This window comes from Larus michahellis, chromosome 2, assembly GCF_964199755.1.
Source record: "Larus michahellis chromosome 2, bLarMic1.1, whole genome shotgun sequence".
Lineage (NCBI taxonomy): Eukaryota > Metazoa > Chordata > Aves > Charadriiformes > Laridae > Larus > Larus michahellis.
The window spans coordinates 104599567-104617248 of NC_133897.1; the positions used below are offsets into that span (position 1 = coordinate 104599567).

At 43.0% G+C, this 17682-nt stretch overlaps 1 protein-coding gene across 2 annotated transcripts; it reads left to right on the plus strand.

The window, feature by feature from the left end:
- The first annotated feature begins 8909 nt into the window (after positions 1-8909).
- Positions 8910-16947, plus strand: C2H6orf62 (chromosome 2 C6orf62 homolog). Of its 2 annotated transcripts, none has more exons than XM_074576497.1 (5): positions 8910-11190; positions 13214-13390; positions 13965-14087; positions 14976-15110; positions 15652-16947. In XM_074576497.1, exons 1-5 carry the CDS (start codon positions 11062-11064, stop codon positions 15775-15777), a joined length of 690 nt encoding a protein of 229 aa, XP_074432598.1. In that variant the 5' UTR covers positions 8910-11061; the 3' UTR covers positions 15778-16947. The 2 variants fall into 2 exon arrangements, with proteins under 2 accessions (XP_074432598.1, XP_074432599.1); XM_074576498.1 differs by having other exon boundaries at positions 8930-11190; positions 15963-16947.
- Positions 16948-17682: the final 735 nt, after the last annotated feature.

Genomic DNA, 17682 nt, shown 5'->3' on the forward strand with positions numbered 1-17682 from the left:
TCTTACCACTGTTAAATCTCCTTTCAGAAAGATCTAGATCCAGGTAATGTATACATAAACACAATATCAAAACATTCCTATTTTTATGTTTTATGTATTGTTATATAGCAATATAAATATGCAATATAAAATATACAAAACATTTTAATTGTATGCATTCATAGATCTATATACATAAAAGGCAACACATGTATTTTATGGCTGTGATACTATTTTTGTAATACTGATGTTTTCAAGGGAAACTTTCTCAAAGATTACCTTTTCAAAATTCAGTTTTAATTTATAAAAAGTTTTCAGGTAGATTTACAGTTCAGAAGTGGAACAACTGCTTTTGGAAACATTGATAATTGGGAAGGGCCCGAGGTAATGGGAGATGGTTCTGATGTGACGGTTCTGTTTGTTTTTCCTTTTAATTTGCTCTTTGCTGGAGGCATATGAACTAGAACTTTATTACAAAGGTGCCACTCCTTCAGTTTATCCAGCTGAAGAACATGTCCTTTTATGAACCAGCATGTCTCAGAGTTTTTCTTCGCTTCAGTTTCTTCAGTTTTGAAAGGTTTGTAAAGAATCCCTTCACTGTGTCAGAAAGAACACTGAGAGCTTGTTATCAGAAGCTTATTCATAGTCTTAACTGTGGGAAACCAGTATAATTATATAAAAATCTCACCAAAAGGTTTCAGGTTACTTTATTGTAGTAATTCCCATTTTTGGGGCTGGAGGTTAAATTTAAATAGCGGTTATGGCATTTTTACATGCAAAAATCTGTCAACCCAGTGCTAGCAGAAACTATGTCTTCAGATTGAGTGCAATATAATGCATTTCAGCATGTTTGTTTCATAAAAAATAAAACTTTCTGTCATGAATACTTATGACTATTTGCACTTGAAGTGAGCCTAAGCAAACATGCCAAGGTTTCCCATAGAGCTTAGCCAATTTGTTAGGTTATTCGTGGCAGTAGAGAATGTGTACTTTTTAGAGGTTTTATACGTCATTGCTGTTGATAATCAGTTTTTACAGCAAATGACAATAGAAAAAAAGCTTCTTGGAGGATTTCATAGAATCACAGAATAAAATCATAGAATAGTTTGGGTTGGAAGGGACCTTTAAAGGTCATTTAGACCAGCCTCCCCTGCAATGAGCAGGGACATCTTCAACTAGATTAGGTTGCTCAGAGCCCCGTCCAACCTGACCTTGAATGTTTCTAGGGACCAGGCATCTACCACCTCTCTGGGCAACCTGTGCCAGTGTCTCACCACCCTCATTGTAAAAAATGTCTTCCTTCTATCTAGTCTAAATCTTCCCTTTTTTAGTTTAAAACCATTACTCCTCATTACTCACAAAAGGTCCTGACAAAAAGTTTGTCACCATCTTTCCTGTAGGCCTGCTTTAAGTACTGAAAGGCCACACGGAGGTCTCCCCGGAGCCTTCTCTTCTCCAGGCTGAACAACCTCAACTCTCTCAGCCTGTCCTCATAGGAGAGGTTCTCCAGCCCTCTGATTATTTTTGTGGCCCTCCTCTGGACTTGCTCCAACAGGTCCATGTCCTTCCTGTGCTGAGGGCTCCAGAGCTGGATGCGGTACTCCAGGTAGGGGCTCACCAGAGTGAAGTAGAGGGGGACAATCACCTCCCTCGACCTGCTGGCCACACTTCTTTTGATGCAGTCCAGGATACAGTTGTTCTTCTGGGCTGTGAGCACACATTGCCGGCTCATGTCCAGCTTTTCATCCACCAGTACCCCCAAGTCCTTCTCGGCAGGGCTGCTCTCAATCCCTTCATCCCCCAGCCTGTGTTGGTACTGAGGGTTGCCCTGACCCAGGTGCAGGACCCTGCACTTGGCCTTGTTGAATGTCTTGAGGTTCACACAGGCCCACTTCTCAAGCCTGCCCAGGTCCCTCTGGAGGGCATCCTGTCCCTCCGGCATGTCAGCTGCACTACTCAGCTTGGTGTCATCCACAAACTTGATGAGGGTGCACTCGATCCCACCGTCTATGTCAGTGATGAAGACATTGAACAGTGCTGGTCCCAATACGGACCCCTGAGGGACACCATTTGTCACCAGTCTCCATCTGGACATTGAGCCATTGACCACTACCCTCTGGATGTGACCATCCAACCAATTCCTCATCCACCAAACTGTCCACCCATCAAACACATTTCTCTCCAATTTAGAGTAAAGGATGTTGTGGGGGACCGTGTCAAAGGCCTTACAGAAGTCCAGATAGGTGACATCTGTAGCTCTTCCCTCATCCACTGATGTAGTCACTCCATCATAGAAGGCTACTAGATTGGTCAGGCAGGACTTGCTCTTGGTGAAGCCTGTCTCAAATCACCTCCCTGTCCTCCATGTGACTTAAGCATCACTTCTAGGAAGATCCATTCCATGATCTTCCCAGGCACAGAGGTGAGGCGACAGGTCGGTAGTTCCCAGGATCCTCCTTTCTACCCTTTTAAAAAATGGGTGCAATGTTTCCCCTTTTCCAGTCACTGGACACTTCACCTGACTGCCATGGCTTTTCAAATGTCATGGAGAGTGGCTTGGCAACTGCATCAGCCAGTTCCCTCAGGACTCTGGGATGCATCTCATCAGGTCCCATAGACTTCTGTATGATCAGGTTCCTCAGGTGGTCACGAACCTGATCTTCTGTTACAGTGGAAGGATTTTTCTCCCCCAGTCCCTGCCTTGCAGTCCATCCACTCAAGAGGTGTGGGGAGAGAGGTTGCCAGTGAAGCCTGAGGTAAAAAGTTGTAGAGTACCTCAGCCTTCTCCTCATCCATTGTTACCAGTTTGCCAGTCTTGCTTATAGCTACTGTGGAGAGGGTCAAGGGACTCAGTGCAATGTTGTGCCTCAGAAGCACGCGAATGTCTTATCTTGGTCCTGCTCTGGGCGCAAGCCCTGCAAAAGGGTCCCGGGAAGGAAGCTCCAGGCTGGGTTTGGGATCTCTGAGACAACGAACAGGAACTGTGGCCCTCAGGGTCCCTTTCTGCTCTTCACTTGGCCCTTCTGTCCAACAAAAAGACCATTCATCTAAGGGATAAAACGGCTCCCCGCAACCCGCCCGGTGACACTAGGTGGCAGCGTGGCATTATGTTGCCTGATGCTTCCCCTGTCTCAGTGTCTTGTTTCTGGGGTATTAATGTTGTATAGAAGAATGTTTCGTGTCTAACCCACAAGAAGTTCATGATTTGCCTTCTTTTCCCTAGGTTAATCATCACGGAAGGCTGCATGCTAATGAAACTCTGTCCAAAGAAAGGATTATATACACAGCACGATGCAGGTGTAATTCATAATGCAAGCCGATTCTCAAAGATGGCCACTGCTATTAACTAAATGTCTCCAGAGAATCTGCAATTTTCATGTATTTGAATAACAGATTTTCCTGTGAATAGTAATCCGTAGTGCTTCAGAGGTGAAAGGTTAAAAGAAAAATCTACATCTCACCTTCTGAATTTTTCCCTAGTTAAGTACCGTGTGAGTCACTAAGACATCCCTGAAAACACTGTTAGGTCCTAACCTCAGCTATGAATTTACCTTGAAAAAAACCATCATTTATGTAGTGCTTTAAGATTTAAAAATTAAACATTCACTATAAAGGCTAGGAATTATTAATCTAATTTCAATTCTGTCAACTACAAGTATTTAGAATATTATTTACAGACTGAACAAATAAAACAAGTTGTTTCAAATTTTGTTCTTGCAAGCACATGTGAAGCAAACACAAAACCTACATTAGGACATGTCTATTTTTGATAGATCAAACAAGTCTAATAAAGACAAATGCATTTGCATATCACCGAGAACACAAGTTAAAGATGGCACAGCACAGTGACAGAGTCAATAGTCTTTCAGATGCCAAAAAACTTTGTGCAATGGAATTTGAATTGCAGCTTTATGTACAAAGTGCAGGCAAGGATCCTTGTTTTTAATGTGCATTTCAGACATTTTCAAAAGAAATGCAAAGTTTTAGAGAGAGGACGTGCATTTGTTATACAAAACAAAGAAATCATAACTACCATACTCAAAGAGGCAATTGATTTGGTGTCAGTGTTTGGGGAAGCTATCTTCTCAGCCAAGGCACTGAGAACCTTTAGTTACTTCTGACATCATAACTGCATATACTCAGCATTCCTAAACGAGTCAGGAAAGCAGAAAATGAGAACACACATAATCAAGTGTATTTAAGTGTGTGTATATATATGTGTGTGTATATATATACATACACATTAAGATGGAACAAACCCAGCAAGATAGTAGGTGTAGTTCAGCCAAGATGCAGGATCAATACCTCATGTGCCCAAGAATGTATGGCCCATTTTATGACCACAGCCCTACACCTAGAAGGCAGGACATAGGGAAGTGATGAATAAAGCTTAATATTGTAGCAATACCTGTGCAGTGGACATATAGTTGTCCACAGCATGATGTAAGGAATGTTTTACACATTAAACATTGACATTTCCCTGCACAAAAGCATTTCTGTTACGTCTTAGAAAGTAATGTTTTCTCTAAAGGCAGAAGAGAGTGAATCACAGTATATTCTGAAGTATATGAAAGAGTTTTAATTGCCACCTAATTTGTCTTGTTTGAATTTAGAAAGAATACTAATTTATTTTTGTCTGATGCATAAACATTTGGCACTGAATTAATCATAGTTCTGTTTTTGAAGCAAGTAGCTTCAGGGCTGATACAACTTCTAACATACACAAACAGTACAGTATGCATGGAAAGTATAAACAGAAAGATAACAATCCATTTCATCTCTTCCTACTATGTCTGTAACATAGACAATTTGCTACAATCCGTTAAAAACTAATTATTAACTAGAAATTTTTAAGTTTTAAGTAACTAATTATTAAGATGGAACTTAAGAGCAGATGCATTAGAGTACCATCTTGCCCACATGCTTATGAGTAAAGATTTAATTTTGAAAACAGGAATTACTGAAATCACATAAATTTGGGGAAAAAGCAAACAAGGTGTTTCTATAAAGTTATCAATCCTTTTTAACTTACAGAAAAAACACAACTTACTGTGCAACTGAAATGTGAAAAAACTACAGTGCTCAATTTCACTGAAAGCAGCAAGGAAACAATAAAATGGTGAATAGAAAATAACAAGTTTTTCAGAGCAGAAAAGAAAAAAATACACAAGCAACCAGACATTCCAAACTTGCAGTGCTGCTCAGAACTACATTGCTCAAACACTTTCTTTCCCAAGAAACATATTTTCGTGACGAGGTCTTTCCTACCTTCACACGGGCTACTGCCTATGCTGCCTGATTCTCTGTTTCTCCAGGATGACGGCTGAACAGTGTCACCCCCCCGCTGCAGGGACGGAAGTCCCTAGGGATGTGCATGCATTTGGTTCCCCAAAGACTACAGGACTGCAGCTACACAGTGACGTACAAAGTCTTCCTCACTTTGAGTGGGAGAAAGACTAAAGGACACCAGCTTATGTGTCTTTTTTATGTTAACCGAGCAGAAGCTCACCCACTCTACTCACTGTTTTGCTCAGCCTGAATTTAATGTGCAGAAGAAACACTATTTTTGCTGTGCTAATGGGATTGAAGCCTAAAAAAAGAACTATTATGTATTTTGCATATACTGCCACAACCTACTTGTCAGGTTTGGTTTTTATACCACGCACATTTCTCTTCCTAACGATAAAGCTTATATCGTTGTAAACTAGATTTGAAGACAGGCAGCCTGTCATTTGACCAAGTGTTATAATTGCAAAACACACACCAGCTTCCAGGCACACAAGCCTCTCTTATAAATGATACAACATTGCATAACTGGTAAGAAGCATAACAATAATATACAATTACCTCATTAAGAAAATTATGGATCAATAACATACATGTTTTGCTAAGTTTTAACTATCCATTCATTAAGAGATGATACTTAATAATATATATTTTAACTAAGATGCTGATATTTTTCTACTATATGAGCTTCATCATTGTGCACAATGGAGGAAAAGAAGGACAACTGTATAAAAGTAGGACAAGACTCATGGCTTTAATAGCGCAGATATTTCTACACATATATGTACAATAAATGTACCTTGGTTGGTTGATGTACTCATTTGTGTAAACGTTGTCAGCATATCTTTATTAGCCAATGAACAAAGAGAAAAAAAATCTTTTCTGAGTTGGGTAAGGGAGGTAGTTGCCTATAAAAGGAGGGGCAGCAACCTATGCACAAGGAACCTGGCGTGATTTCAGTTCCCCATCCCCTTCTGAAATGTTGTGAAAGGATTTGAGCAGCCTGAGTTTGCACAAGACAGCTGGTGGCTGCTTAACACGTAATACTCTGTATTCGATCTCCTGTTTCCTCTAACTGTATGTGTGTGTATATATATATATATATTTTCTCTAAGTATATATATTCCCCTCCTCGTAGCTCTTCTAGAAAGTCCTCCAGAAGAAAAGCTGTTCTTGTGCCAGCACTACATTTGACAACATTTTTTGGATGCCTTCCTCAGTCAGGGGCTGGGCAGCTGCCCCGTGCCTCGTGACAAAGGGCAGTAGCCGTTGCGGCATCCCTGTGCTCTGGAGGGCGGCTGGAGTTACTGGGCTGGAAGAAAACTTCCTTTCTCCTCCACAAGGCAGACAAGGCGCCAGTTCCCTCAGAACGTCCTCCGTGCCGGGGTAATCCCCACATCAAGCAGCGCTGCTGTGCCGGGTTGCCTTCCCATCGGCTGTGCTGGCACAAAGAGGGTCACAGGCCAAGTGTGAGTCACGGCTTAAAATAGCAGCGGGCACAGGAGGGAATTTCAGACTGCAGCACAAAATGCCGTACAGGGCAGCTCGGCAAACAAAACCGCTTTGACTGAAAAAGCGGGTATCTAAATACAGCTCTCGTTAAGGCCAGACTGGTATTACAGTTAAAAAATGTTGGCATTTTGAAATAGTCACAGAGCTAATGTAATACTCCTGTTTAGATGCTTTGCTTTTTGCCTCCAAATACAGGGTTGTTTTTAATAGGCATTGCCTTTACAAGTGAAGAACAGTAAGTGTGTAAGTGTGTAAAAATTACCTATTTCTGCTCAGTTCCTGTTCAAACAGGTATTTTGGGTAATGCCTGTGACAGGGAAGGCAAGATGGAGCGTTAGCATCAGAGGGCCGGACTAAGACCGGGTGAAGACAACAAGGTCTAAGGGCTGCAACACGGCAGCTGCCTACGACAAGACAGGCAGGAGGAAAGCCAACGAGGTGTCCAAGGGAAAGTGTGTAAAGGAAAAGGTGTGCCAAAGGGAAATAACTAATATGAATGTCAGGAGAGAACAAGGGAACCAGCAGAGACAAGCAAGATGTCTTCGCTCTGAAGGTGGTGAGGCACTGGAGCAGGTTGCCCAGGGAAGCTGTGGATGCCCCATCCCTGGAAGTGTTCAAGGCCAGGCTGGATGGGGCTTTGAGCAGCCTGGTCTAATGGGAGGTGTCCCTGCCCATGGCAGGGGGGTTGGAACTAGATGATCTTCAAGTTCCCTTCTAACCCAAACCATTCTATGACTCTTATGAAGACCAGGGGAAAAACACCCTGAAACCTACTGAAGTTTACTGGAGAGTGCCATCACCACGCTACGTGTGCTTTGAAACACAATCCAATCAGATAGATGGTGCCTGTGCCTGCCTTCTCCTTGTAATCATTGAAATATCGTTGCCGTTCTGGTGAGTCACAGGCATCAGCTTCCAGAGGGAAGGTAGATGAGATGCCCTCACTCACCCCAGTGGCCTCCGTCCAGCGAGTCACCATCCCCTCAGCACACTCTGGTGCGGCACAGGGCAAACCGATGCTGCTGGGCGCTTCGGAAGCACCTCCAGCCTGGGTAGTTAGGGATGTGGAGGCTTTCCCTGGCACGCCTGAGGGGACAGATGAGGGACAGGACACCAAGCGCTAGAGATGGACGCCGAGTGCTAGAGATGGCGACTCTTCCCGCAGGCCTCTGGCCTCAAGAACCCAGGTAAGCTACGTCCTCGCTTCTCTGTCGCCACAGGGAAGGCGAGAGGAGGGAGGCATAAGCCTTTCCTTGTGGTAGAGAAGCAAAAATGGTTACTTTTCTCCAAGGATTGGCTTTGAGTCTCTGGAATGGCAGCGACTTCGTTATAAAAAGCAGACAGCCTCCTCAGGAAGCGTTACCAGCACCAGGGAGGGACGTGCGCTGCTACGCACAGGCTGGGCGCTGGTTTGTGCTGCGGACCACCGCCATGTCACGTTCTAAAACCACTGGATTTGGGGGGGTTTGGTTTTGTTTTTTTTTTTAATTTCAGTTCACACACGTTCTGATGGGCTCAGCCCCCCCCCCCCCGACGAAACCTAACAAAACGAGCCGCTACGAGACTTAAAAGCTGTTATTTACCACTTACATCACGACGCTTCAGGTTGGGACAAGTTTAAGCGACCCCTTCGGTCGCGGCGGCACCCCGGCAGGGGAGGGGGGACTGACCCACCGACCCCGGGGAACAGCCGCTGGAGGGGGGCTCTCCGCGCAGGTACCACCTCGGGGGGGGGGGGGGTGCCACTCTCCTCCCGCTTTGCCTACCTGCCCCCCCCCCCCCCGCCCCGAAACCGCGTTGAGCAACTCCATCCGGGTCCTTGTCCCGCGGACTGCGCCCTACTCGGCATCACGCGGGGCCGTGAGGGCGGTGACACGGGGCGTGGCAGCGCGGGGAGGGTTGGCGGGGGGGGGGGTGAGCAGGGAAATGCGATCCGGCCCCTCACCGCGGCGGCGGCGGCTGGGAGAGGTTCCGTCGCGGCTCCGCTCCCCTCGCTGTCGAGGCGAAAAGGGAGCGTCCGCGCCTGGCGTTGTTATGGCCTGAGCCTTCCTGCCTTTAGCGCAAGTTTCTGTTCCCCCCCCCACGGGGAGCCAAGCGCTTGGTACGCGCCGGCCCGAGCGCGCATGCGCGGTGCGGGCAGGGCGGTGCCTGTGTGACTCAGGCGCTGCCATTTTGCGAGGTTGGTGCGGGCTGCGCAGTTCTTCTCCGCGCTCCCTCCCTCCCTCGCTCCCTGCCGGGGCACAGGCGCACACCGAGGCGCTCCTGTTCCCTCCGGCCGTCGCCTTCGAGGACGTCCCGGGACCGTCTGGGCGAAGAGAGGCTCTCCTCAGCCCTTCCATCCTCCTCCCGGCTGTCTCCGTCCTCCGCTGCAGCCGCTCCGGGATCTCTATGCCCGCCGCCCTCCGTAGGAGCCACTAGCGCAGGGACCCGCCGCCGTCTCCTCCTCTTCCCGCTGCCGCCGTCGTCGCCTCTTCCTCCTTCTCCTCCTCCTCTTCCTTTCTCCGCCACCATTTCCCCACTCCCCGGCACCGGGGCGCTGAGCTAGACTATGGGGACCAGGTTGGGGCCGAGCAGCGGCAGAGCGGGCGGCCCGGTCATCGTGTCCAGTGCGGCAGGGATGGGGGGGCTCCGCGGTTTCGTGGCTTTATCTTGACATGGCTCCTCTCCGTGCTGCTTGCAGCGCCGCCGCCTCCACTGCTCCTCCTGCGCCCGCCGGCTGCGGGTAGCGAGCGGGCCACGGTCTCGGCCTCTTGTCTGAGTCTCTCAGTCTCTTGCTTCAGTTGGGGGGGGGAAGTTTTGGGAGGGGTTCCTTTTTTTTTTTTTAGTTTCTGTTTTCCTTTTTTGTTCCCCCCTTATTTTTGTCAGGAGAGCAAGGGGAAATACTTTTTTCCCCTTTTCTTAACCTGGTCCAGCGAATTTGCTAACCTTAAAAACTTTCAACCCCGTCTAATCAAACACCTGGGGGGGGAAAAAATGTCTGGAGAGAGGAAAAAAATAACCTGATAACTGGGGATTTGCTTTTGGGGAGGGGAGGGTGTTTCAGAGGTTTAAAATTGCAGCCTAGACTTGCAATTTAGAAGAACCTCACAAAAAATTTATTTTATTTTTTTGACACCGAAAACCCGTTTTGGGAGAGGAGCAGGAGCAAAGCTCTCCATGTGTTCTGAGACGTGACCATGAAGTGAGAGGGGAGAGGCCGTGCGACTGCGGGTGTCCGCCCCGCTGCCCTGGGCCCAGGCCGCCCGCCGCAGCCTCTGCCGTCTCCTGTAGAGAGAGGCCTAAGGAGAAGCGAAGAGCATTGGCCATGCACGGCCTCGGCTAACCCTGCTCGCTGTGGAGTGCAGCAGCAGCAGAGAGAGAAGGATCCCCGGGGGATCAGCAGCCCAGGGAGCGTGCGAGGTGTTGGGGGATGTAGGGCTCTCCCACCGGTAAGGAGCCCGGGTGTGGGGTACTGGCTTGGGTTTTTAGTCTCTAGGTGAGATAATACTGTCCCTTGAACCCCTGCCTGCCCCTCGTCTTTGGCCATCATGATCCCTCTTCTTTTTGGCAGCAGTAGCCTCAGGGCAGTGATGTGCCTGGTGATGAGCAGGATGAAGTTAGAAATCACTCCGCTGTTTTTTCTCTTTGCTCCCCTGCAAACCAGCACTGTGTTGTCTGTAGTTGATTTTGTTGTTGGCAGAGAAATCTATCTCCCAGGATGTGCACTCCTCCTTTGCACCCTTTTCTCTGCTCTCCACCAAGTGTAATAATTCTAAAGGAAAAAAAAGACGGGCAACATAGCAATAGTGGAAAGCTGAGAATAATAATCAGTAGAGTCATGAATCTGGCTGGGGTAAAACGCAATTTGTAATTTCAGCTTTTTTTTTTTGTAAGCAGAGCAAAAATACCCCCCCCATGGATTGGGCTTGTGCCAGTTGCTTTTTATTGTACACATAAATTGTGATAAGATTTGTTTTCTTTTTCATTCTTACCCACTTATTCCTGCGGCTAAACTGTTCAAATTTTTTTCTTCAGAATTCTTAGGGTTTTTTTTTGTTGGTTTATTGTAAAATCTCTTGTCCAGCCATGGCTGGACAGCTACTTACTTTGTTTCTTGACCCATCCAATACAACATTCTCGTAAAATATTGCCTGAGGTGCGGTTTTGGGTTACATTCGCGTTTTATCTATTCAGTCGTATTAGCAGGAGTAAAACGACTTGTTTCTGTTGTACTTGAGTCTTATGAAAAGGTGCCCATAGTTTAGCGACAGTTTCCAAAGGCTTTAGTACCACCTGTATTACAAAATGGGGGACCCAAACTCCCGGAAGAAACAAGCTCTGAACAGACTTCGTGCTCAGCTTAGAAAGAAAAAAGAATCTTTAGCTGACCAGTTTGACTTCAAGATGTACATTGCCTTTGTGTTCAAAGACAAGGTAACTTGGTTTTAATATTTCTCTTACTGTGGGGTCTGTTGCAATGTGTGTTAACTGTACTGTGCAAAATCTTGCTGCCTGGTTGCATCTTATGGTTTATCCTTAATAGATTCCATTGACTTTTAAACATTTTTTTTTTAATTGCTAACTGTGATAATATTTACTTAGTTAATGTTTGTCATTTTAGCTTTTAGTACGCTTGTAGTTTTGTAATGCAGAGGGTGCTAGTACCTCTTAAATGATTATTGGTAACTTCTGTATTGGGTACATATTTTTAGAAGTTAATGCTGTAATTCGGTAAGCCTCGTTGGGGTCTGAATTGCATAATTGCTGGCTATGAACAGTTGAGTTGAAAAGTCAGACCTGGCTGGAGTGGTTGCTAAGGTTGCTGTGTTTATCTGGTTAAAGCAGAAGGGAAAACCCGGCAGAGTTGAAGGGAGGAGTTGCAAAATGCAATACTGAAATGGCCCAAGCGTGCAGGCATATGTGAAACTGCTGCTACCATTTTGAAAGGGAGCAGAGAGGGGAAGGAGGAAGTCTTTATTGGCTTCCTTGCCTTGTCTGCTGCTGCCGCACATCTGGGCCAGGGTGGGGAGGCTGGTGGTGTTTCTAAAGCTAACTGTAGACTCAGAATTGTAGGAGAGTTTCCATCCACAGAAGGTGAGGAAAAGTAGATGCTTTAGTAAGTGAATGTGCTGAACAAATGATGAGGAAGTGAAGATAGAAGGAAAGGGCAACAGACTACATAATGCAGTATATGAACACTGAAATTTTTTAATCCCCTCAGATGTATAGTTTTGCATTCGCTGTAATAGTTATGCTTTTTAATGAAGACTCTGTTCTTTGAACATTTTTCATTGAAAAGTTTCCTTGAAATTTCTAAGTTCAACTTGCTTTTTTTTCATCAGTTCTAGTGCAAACAGAGGTGGATATAGTGGAGTGTAACTTCTTGGTACTGTCTCATAATAATAAAGAGAAATATGAAAGTTTAAGCAGTGATAACAATTAGATTTTCTTATATGATGTGACTTTAGTGGTTTTAGTTGTAGCAGTCACAATACTTTCTTGTTGCTTTGTAGGAATTCATTGCAAATGCCTGTTTTAAATCCTATAAAACTTGCTTATATCACAGTGAAGATGTCCATCCAGTAGGGGGCTGGACTAGATGATCTCCAGAGGTCCCTTCTAACTCCTATCATTGTGTGAAAGTAGGAATTTAGCTTGGCCTAGCTTGGTCAGCAAATGGTTGCCTGTTACGTGTGTTCTGGCTAGGGGGTGTGGAGTCTTATTTGAGAAAATATGCTTTGGCTGTCATGTAGTTCTTAAATAGATCAATAATTTTCATGAGCTATAAGAAAGCTGTTGGAAGCAGACAGGCAACTTTAAGTGATTTTTACATACAGCAAAAACTGCTTTTCCAAATTCCCTGTAATGTTTTGGCCTTGCTTGAGAGATACTGAAATATTTGTATTGAGTATGAAAGTTTTATTTAGCAAATTAGTCCTTCTTTGAGGAGGTTATGACTTGTAGCTAACTTCAGATTGGATTGTCACCCACCGTTACCTAATGTGGCATTGAAAGACTTCACTTTTTATGAAAAAGGCCAACCTTAAAGTATTGCAAAGGGTGGCGGGGAGGGGAAGTGTTACTTGATTTGTGAAGAGAAGCTTGCAGAGGCCTCTTGGTCAGCCCGGAGCCCTGTATTCTACATGATAAAAGGGCAGTTCTGTTAATGCTTAGATACAGCTTTATTGTTTGCAAGATTGGTGTGTAAATCTGTATCTTTGTAGAGTACAAAAGTATGTTCAACTTTTTTTTAGAAAAAGTTGTTGGACTGATTCTGTTTAATTCGTAAAGTTTTGCATGTCAATTTGTGTGGTTTGCATCAAAGTCCGAACTTACGTGATGTGCACTTTACACGTGAACGCTAACAGAAAATCATGCCGTTCCAAAATGAACTGCTATCTATGATTGCCTAGAAAGGATTGTAATCTTAATGTAACCTGTCTTTTATTTTTTTTAGAAGAAAAAGTCAGCGCTTTTTGAAGTGTCTGAAGTGATACCAGTCATGACCAATAATTATGAAGAAAATATCCTGAAAGGTGTGCGGGATTCCAGCTATTCTTTGGAAAGTTCCTTAGAGCTTCTGCAGAAGGATGTAGTACAGCTTCACGCGCCCCGCTACCAGTCTATGCGCAGGGTAAAGTTACTCTTGATGAATTTTAGTTTGTTTTCAACACTTACGCTTTTCTTTGTGAATGTTAAGGCTAATCCTGCTGTTATTTTCTCTGCTTTTTTGCTGCATGAGGGTTCTGTTCTGAAAGTGTGTGTTTATGGGGTCTGGTTTGAAGGGTAACAGCATATGTATTCTGAAATTGTGTTTAAATGTGTAGTGCTGAAGCTTTACCTTTCATCTGTCTCATTCAAATATGCCTTGGGAATGAACATCATCTTGCCATCCTCGTCCTTTAGTAGGCATGTGTTAATTCTTGCAACAGTTCTTGTGGTACAACTAGGTCGTTTTGCTTTATGGTATTAGAAAATAGACAATCTTTGATGTTTTCTTAAAGCTGGAATTTATAGTAAGTGGATACTGGTATTAAAACTTAACGGAAGGCAAGGAGGACTTTAGTTGTGCTGAGTAATACAAATGGAAAATTGCACAAACATGGTAATAAGTGCCATCTTTAAATTACATGCCTATATAGATAAGTTGCTTATCTGTATCTTTGACTGATGGAAGGAATGTAAGTACAGAACTTTACTACTTACAGGATGTTATCGGCTGTACCCAGGAGATGGACTTCATTCTTTGGCCTCGTAATGATATTGAGAAGATAGTCTGTCTCCTGTTTTCTCGGTGGAAGGGATCTGATGAACCCTTTAGGCCTGTTCAGGTATTTGGTTTTGTTTTTTAATGTCAATAAGTAACTAACACCTGGAGGGGAGGACAAATACTGTATCTCTTAACCCATAAGCTGATAAGGTATGTGACTTCTGTGGATGATAGAAAGTAAGCTGTCTGGTTTTATTTTATAAAGCAGTCAATGTTTTTAGTGCCGAATTCTGCTTGCTATCTTTATGCACTGTTATATTAGCACTTCCAAATTTAAGCATCTGAAGGACCTTTGCAAATGACATACATGTATAAATACATATAGGATGTTAGCATTTGTAGAAGTAAATTAGATATGGCTCTTAATACAGTTGATTCTTTGTCTAAATATGACGGTGTCATTAAGATTCTGTGAGTACCCCAAGCTGCTCTATTTTGTTAGATGAAAGAGGGTCTGAGGTGGGTGGAATTCTTGCGTTATAATTTTACCTTGAAATAAACTTCAAACATCTTACACCATTTTTTCAGTAGCTAGTTTCAGCTGTTTACATTCAGATTTTTGAACAGTGTTATATGTATTTTTTGTGCTGGTTCCGCAATTGTAGTCAGTTATTGGAAGAAATATGCTGTATTGTTGATGCACAGGGATGTTTTGACAGAACAAGCTAAATCTGGTTTTATATATGCAGTTAAAGTGGTACCTTTGAATTATTAATACATCATTGCAATGACTAATGTCAGTGTTGGCAGAACAGAACTAGGGAATTCTTCAAATTCTGGCAAGACGCAAGTGTGTCATCGTTGCTGTGGTCCCCATTTTCTGCTTTTCATAGATGAGAAAAGGAAGGAAACAACAGTGGTTATAAAGCCCCAGATTGAAGGAAATTAATTGGTTAAATGTGAGCTTTAGCTTAATAAATATTTTACTCCTCTTGCGCACACAATGCAGGCCAAGTTTGAATTTCATCATGGTGACTATGAAAAACAGTTTCTGCATGTTCTGAGCCGAAAGGACAAGACTGGAATTGTTGTCAACAACCCTAACCAGTCAGTGTTTCTCTTCATTGACAGACAGCACTTGCAGGTAAGCTTATTTTACTCATCATTCTAGAAGTGTGTTTTAATCATAAAAGGCTTTTTCTTAGGAACATCAGTACTTCTATTGCAAAATACTCAAATAGAAAAATTGATCATGCATTCATGCTTGCACTTAGCAGTTTCAGAGGAAAATTGTGCTATAAATAGGATTCTCACATGCAAAAACCAGCTACGTGCCACAGATGTCTTCACGTAGAACTAATTTAATGTTCTTATATTAAAAAACAAGATATAAAATAGTGTTTTGGAAAAATTAAACCACTGTCTTAATTTGGCTGATATTACAGAAATTATTCAAGTGAAGAATGAACAGAATAAGGAAAATATTTTAGGCATTAGAGCTCGCAGACTTATTTTGAGTTCAGGCTGTTTGTACGGATGGAACAGTGGCTTTTAAATGTATATGTTGTTCCTCCACAGCCAGCAGCAAGCTGGTAATTGGGCTAGATCTGCTGGGGGGTCTGCCTATTAGTCTTGAGTTAACTTTCGTGTTTAATAGCTTTTCTTTGGGTTTTCTTTGCCTCTAGACTCCAAAAAACAAAGCTACAATCTTCAAGTTATGCAGCATCTGCCTGTACCTGCCACAGGAGCAGCTCACTCACTGGACGGTTGGTACCATAGAGGATCACCTCCGTCCTTACATGCCAGAGTAAGGTACTGGCCAGCAAAATGGGGAAGATCACAGAACGCAGCAGTGGATTTTCACTTTCCTCACCACTTTATTCTTTCAGAATTTAGAAGAAAATGGACTCATGTTCAGAACACTGTACATTGTGAAACTTGATCATCCTGGATTTTTTTTATCATTTGTATCTCAGAACTTTACAATTTTTTTTAGATGTTTTCTGCATGGACCTTGTGAAAGAGAGGATGCTCTGCACGCTTCTGCACTGCATCAGCATCTTACTAAAATGTGAAATGAAGGGACTGTACACTGAAACAAATGTATCCGAAAGCACAAGGTGATCATTTGTGGTGGTGTTCCCATTTGTGCTGGTCATGCCCCCTAACATCTATAATGTTAACCATCAGTATTTGGAGGGTGAGAAGTGAATGTAACGGGTATAAAAGCCTTATAGCTTTGTTGTTAATGATTGTATCAAAGAGCACTATCATTCATTTTAATGAACAGAAAAGTGGCTATTACTATAGGAAGTAAATGTGGGAAAGAAATCTTTCTTTAAAAAAAAAAAGCATCTCATTTAATGTGTAGGCATTTTTTGCCTCTTTTATTTTGCTGGGCCATGTCTAAGTGTACTGGCACTTTCGTTTTTGATCTCTTTCCCCAAGTTGCTGTATAACTGTATAAAAGTATTCTTTTGAGTTGGATGCGTTTATACAGATGAGGCAGACCTGGAGTCTGAAGTCGCTAAAGCAGCTAAAAATAAAGTAAAATAATAGCTGCAGAAACAATGTTGGTAGAGGATTATTTTTTCTTGAGAGTTGAGACTTGTAAACGTGCAGGTGAACTGTACAGGAAATACTGGTTTCTAAAACATTTCTTATGGAAAACCCATTGAGGTTGTTTTTTTTCTTTTGGAATAGACATTATAAAACAATGTAAAATAGTGTTTGGAGTGTCAAAAGTTGATTCTGACAGAACATTTTAAGATTGTGCAATGATAAAAGGAAGACTACTGTATAGTTTTGATGACAAAGAAGGCTCTGCTTAAGGTTTGAGTACTTTACTGGAGTAAAACTGCATAAGCCTGCTCCCTTTGGATAAAACTAGTGCTTACCTGTTTAAAACTTGTATTTAGCTTTTGTTTGGAATTGGAAAAAATTGGAACTTAAATAAATTAGGTGAAAGATGTCTGGCTTTATTTATGGAAATCCAATGAATTGAATTTTAGTAGTGTCTTACATCTTGACAGTGTCACCCATTGCAAACACTGAAAATGTCCAGGATGTAAAATAGTATTAACAAAGATTAGTGGTAAAGGTGTTCTTACATATGCAGGCAGTATGTTTGTTTTGAAAAGTAATTGTCAGAATATCAATCAAATCTAGCATACGATTGTATTAGTACATGGATAGTTCTTTGGTCATAAGGTCCTACAGGTTAAACTGGAGCACCCTGGAAAAACACCACCTGAAAGCTGCAACTTCACATAAATAAATGCCTTAAGTGACAAAGAATACCTTGAAAATGCTGCGCTACAGAATGCTAAGACTTTCTGGAATAGTTAGTAACCACAATACCTGTAATAGTACTTAAAATTTAGCTAATTTTAGGTGCCCCTTCTTTGAATGGCCTGTGTCATAATACCAAGTGTCCACATGAAGCTTGAGATGGGTTTTGTAGGGTCTTGACCATTCAAGTGTCATGAGTTTGGATTTTTGCTTCCTAAGTGCAGTCCCTTTGTTTCTTCTTAATTTGTCATTTTGGACATCATCTCACAGTAGTGAGAATATGGCCATAGGTACCTTGGGTGGCAAAGCAAATGACTTACTAGTTTTTGCATTAGGAATTTTGTCTGTCTTCATTCTGGTTTCTCTTCAGAGAAGCCTCCAGATGTTGGCCTGAGTGGCTGCATACAATGCTTTTTAACTGTCAG